The sequence below is a fragment of the Choloepus didactylus genome, chromosome 8, assembly GCF_015220235.1.
Source record: "Choloepus didactylus isolate mChoDid1 chromosome 8, mChoDid1.pri, whole genome shotgun sequence".
Classification (NCBI taxonomy): Eukaryota; Metazoa; Chordata; class Mammalia; order Pilosa; family Megalonychidae; genus Choloepus; species Choloepus didactylus.
The window spans coordinates 79,677,085-79,682,282 of NC_051314.1; the positions used below are offsets into that span (position 1 = coordinate 79,677,085).

General features: G+C 35.5%; 1 protein-coding gene across 1 annotated transcript; it reads right to left on the bottom strand.

Moving 5' to 3' along the window:
- Positions 1-3,237: 3,237 nt before the first annotated feature.
- On the bottom strand, positions 3,238-4,176 carry LOC119543430 (olfactory receptor 6C74-like). Its single transcript, XM_037848249.1, has one exon. It carries the CDS (start codon positions 4,174-4,176, stop codon positions 3,238-3,240), a length of 939 nt encoding a protein of 312 aa, XP_037704177.1.
- Between the last annotated feature and the right edge of the window lie 1,022 nt (positions 4,177-5,198).

The window sequence follows — 5,198 nt, forward strand, 5'->3', positions numbered from 1 at the left end:
TGGCAGGCCCTCGATCTTGGGGCTTGCCCTTATGAGGCTTGTTACTGCAAAGCAGAGGCTACACCTACTTATTATTGTGCCTAAGTTTCTCCCCTGAGAACCTCTTTGTAACTCAATGTGGCCATCTCTCTCTATCTAAGTCAACTTGGCAGGTGAACTCACCGCCTTCCCCCGTATATAGGACCTGACTCCCAGAGGGTGTAAATCTACCTGGCAACTCAGGATATGACTCCTGGGGATAAGCTTGGACCCTGCATCATAGGACTGAGAAAATCTTCTTGACCAAAAGGGGGAAGTGAAATGAAACAAAATAAAGTTTCAGTGGCTGAGAGATTTCAAATGAAGTTGAGAAGTCACTCTAGAGGGCATTCTTATGCACTGTATAGATATACCTTTTTAGTTTTTAGTTTATTGGAATAGCTAGAAGGAAATACCAGAGACTGTCAAACTGCAACCCAGTAGCCTTGATTCTTGAGATGACTGCATAACTATGTAGCTTACATGGTGTGATGGTGTGATTGTGAAAACCTTGTGGCTCACACTCCCTTTATCCAGTGTACACATGGATGAGTAGAAAAACTGGAGCAAAAACTAAATGAAAAATAGGATGGGATGGGTGGTGTGGAATGATTTGGGTGATATTTTTTACTTTTATTTTTAATTCTTATTTTTATTCTTTTTGTTGTAAGGAAGATTTTCAAAAATTGATTGGGTGGATGAATGCACAACTATATGATGGTACTGTGAACAGTTGATTGCATACCATGGATGATTGTATGGTATGTGAATATATCTCAATAAAACTGAATTTTTTTAAAAAAATTGCTAGACCCTTATTAGGATTTGCAGAATATCCTCTCTGGTAAATAACTTGTAGAAGATAGACATTTAAAAATGTATAAATAAGTCATTTTGGAATAGCTCACTAACAAATTAATTGTTTTACCTGGGCAAGTATATTTAAAGCAAACTCAACCTGAATGTCATTATTACAGAATCCAGCTTACTCAGATATTGATAGAACCTTAACTGTAATTTTCATCTACTTATCTCAAAATGTTATATTTTTAAAAGCATGTTATATTATGTGACATTAATATTTGAGAGTTGTTTAATGGTATGAAATTATTTCTGATACTGCGTAAACCAAAAAAATTTTGTTAACTTTAATGAACTTGTAAAAAGAAATCAGTTGTGCAAATAATCAGTTTTCTACTCTGAAATCATATTCCTTATGCACATTTTCAAGATCCAGTTCACACTAGAAACTCTACAGAAATCTTTGACTTACTACAAGCTCCCCAACTGCTCACACTTATTTATTATTTGTCTATGTTTTAATCTCCTTCTTTAAACAGTGTTTTAATTACATCAAAACTGACAGGTTATAGAAAAGAAAGGAAAATGAACAATCTGGTCTTTTACACAAAAAATTTTGAAAAAAAATCATAAAGTTCTCTGTCATGACATAGAATTTGATTTCAGAGATAACAATGGATTTTGACCTAGAGTTAAAAACTCCTTGAATGGGAATGGAGGAATAACCACTTCTGTTGTCAAGGGGTGATACAGAACATAAGAAACAAAACAACAGTTACAGCAAAGCTGGGAGCAGGGGACTCAAAGCTTAGCTGGCGAAGAGTCCCTTCACTCGTTCCACATCATATTCATTGGCTTCATTTTATCACAGGAAATAGGGGAGTTAAGAACAGGCTGGAGAAGGCAAGATAGGGAAGGTAGCAAGATAGGGAAGTCAGGGACAGGCCATTTGAGACTTGCATGCTTCTTGCATAAACAATGCGGGTGCTGCCCTGGGTGGTGTTCCATCTGGGCAAGCCTTGGTGTTCCAATGTCTGCACCCTTGAATATGTCAAGGATGCAATCCAAGCTCAGGCCATTTTCCCACAACTTCTACAATTTTGGTTTCACTGCTTGGAATGGCTATATTAGGCTTAAACATTTCTGAGAAGAATTAATGAATGGAGTTACTATTTTTTCCATATTTACCAGGCATTTACAATACAGTTTCCAAACAGCTTCAGGAACATCTTAAATTCAATGGAGTTTATTTTACTGGTATGGATATTGTTCTGGTAGGTAGGGGCTGGTGCAGCAGGGAGACAAAAGGAAACACCAGGAAGGAAATGAGACATAAACTTTATTATTGGCACTTACGTAGAGAAGTGAAGTAAGGAGTCAGTCAAATGGCTCTGACAGTGACCAATTCACAATTAAGCTGACATTAACAAAGCCAGTTATAGAGGCTTGAAACAAAAACGTTCCAATGCGCATGAGGAGATAGGTATGTGAAAGGGGGTCTTGTGACATATGGGAATGATAAAGTATCTTCAGAGTGTCAGCTAACACCTCAAGGACTGGGGAGAAGAACAAGGCACAGTCTGACATCCTATGCAGAGGAGAGCCTGGTACCTAGCTCACATTGACCATCTGCACATCCCTCCCTCTTTAGGGAGGTAAGCTTAAACATTAGGTGACTTAGGTCACAAGGGCGTTGTTTGCTTTTTAGATTCCCCAGCATCAGGGAGAGGCCTGGGCTCCCACAAACATAATAATTATAATGAATTTCTTTGTTGGTTTAAGAATGGAATGCCAATATTTTGCTATGTTAGAAAGTACTCATAAATGTAAATGTCTTATATAATCTCTCATATAGAAATAAATATGTCTAGTTACTACAGAATATACTTTCAAACAAAAATCATAGATTTTTAAAAACAAATACTTTCAAAGAAGATCAGCAACTGTGATGACTGCCCTCTGTGAAAAACTTAAATTTGTTTGAATGGAATATACATCTAATATGGCAGTATGACCAAAAGCATATGAAATATTAAGTTGCAGCAGTTAAGAAATATTATTGATTATTTACAGAGGAATATAACAAATGCTGCATTTTGTAACACATTAAATATAATGGAAATGAAAAATGTCTTACAATCTCAATACAATGGAACAACTAAAAGACAAAATAGTGCAATCAAAAAATTTAACTCTATCCAAAAGAAAAGAAAATGAAATGAGAAGAAAAATCTGCAATGGAGAATAAAAAGAAAATTAACATTGTAATGAAAAATTTAAATAAAAACAGAGCTTGAAAAAATGAAGGTACATTAAATAAATGTAACAAAAAGTGAAAGAAGTTAGAAATTTTCAATGGATGATTTGAAAATATTCAGTTTGCTTTGGTCATTTGTTTTACATAATGCAACAGTACATTCATTTGTTTGAGAAATAGAAAACCCTGTATATGATATTCATGAAAGATTTCTTCACTTGTTGGTTCTTTAGGGTGTAAATAAAAGGATTTAAAAGTGGGGCAACTGAGGTATAGAGCACTGCAATTCCCTTGTGAAAGGATAGTCTCTGTTTGGCCGAGGGTTTTATGTACAAGAAGATGCAGCTGCCATAAGAGAGGGAGATCACAATCATGTGGGAAGAACACGTGGAAAATGCCTTTCTCCTGTGATTAGAGGAAGGGATTTTTAGAATCGTCATTGCAATGTAGGTGTACGATGTTATCACCATTACCAACGTGACCAAGAGTGTCACAATAGCTGAGATGAAAACAATAATTTTGATGAGCCACGTGTCTGAGCAGGAGATCTGAAGGAGGGGAAAGGTATCACAGATGAAATGATCAACAACGTTGTAGGTGCAGAAGTCAAGGTTTAAACCCATGATGAGTCCTGGAAAGATGGAAAAGAACCCAGCAAGCCAACAACTGAGGACAAGCTGTACACAGACTTTGCTGTTCATGATGGTTGTGTAATGCAGGGGCTTACAGATGGCAACATAGCGGTCATAGGACATGGCTGCCAGCATGTAAAATTCAGATGCTCCAAGAAGGATGACAAAAAACAATTGTGTCACACAACAGTTATAGGAAATGTTTTTGTCTCCAGATGCCATCATAACCAGCAATTTCGGGATGCATGTAGTAGTAAAGAAGATTTCTAAGAGGGAAAAATTCCGAAGGAAAAAATACATGGGAGTCTTCAGTTGCATATCCAACAGGGTGAGTGTGATGATGATTAGATTGCCAGTGATGCTGAACAAATAAGTGAGAAACAGGAAGATAAATAACACAACTTTCAATTGTGGGTCATCAGTCAAGCCTGCCAGGATAAACACAATCATTCTTGTATGGTTTCCCATTATGGGCCTCACAGTCTCTTAAGACTAAAATAAAAAAAAAAAAAAAAAAAAAGTTTTTTTAGAGAATTATTAGAATTAGTTTAAAAAAACAAAAAAAAAGATAGTTACATAAGAAAACAAGTAAGGAAAAATGTAACTGAAGGAGAGGTGCTTAATACTGAATAATATCCCACTTTAAGATATAGTAATTTGCCCTTTCTCTAAACTGCACAATAAAAATATGAGCAACATTGACTCAGCATAGCCTAAAGCATAGCCTAAAGCAGAGGGAAGATAACTTAGTTAACTTCAAACACTTAATGTGTGGTAGCAACCAGGTTGATATGAATGTGAGGGTTGGGCTATAGAATATTCAAATGTACAGTTAATTGGCAATTAAGGATATAACAATAATAGTTACATTCAATTTATTGAGCACAAAATATTTGCCAAACATTCTTTTCAAATCTTTATGCACAGTGAGTTAAATAAAACAAACAAACAAACAAAAAAAAAAACCACATACATAAAGTATTGAGGTTTGCGTAAATATAAACTTGCAGAGCACATGTTCAGATTCAGAGTCTACTTTTAGAAAGTGCAATTAAAACTACAATGATGTACACAAGCAGTTGGAGCCTAATTACTGCTCACTACATGTTAAAAACATTATCAATATTATTGCTAGTGAAAATTTCCTTCTTAGTTATCTTCACCATAAAAACATAAAATGATGAAGATTATTTTTTTCGGATATTATGTAAGACAGTGTGTTCTGCCCTGAGAATATAAAGAGAATTACTTTTAACTTCTAAAACATAAATTATTATTTAGAAGGCAGAACACATATATTAAAAGAACCATATAAGAATCAAAGCTAATTGACAAATGAGAGGTTTTCTAACATTATCTGTAGGTGCTCACAGAAGGATGCATCAGAGAAGGTGGATTCTAAGATGGAGCCTTGAGGGAGGTAAGAGTGGGGACAACGAATTCCAGGGAGAGGATGCTCCCTAAGCAGAAGCAAAGTGAAAGACACAAAA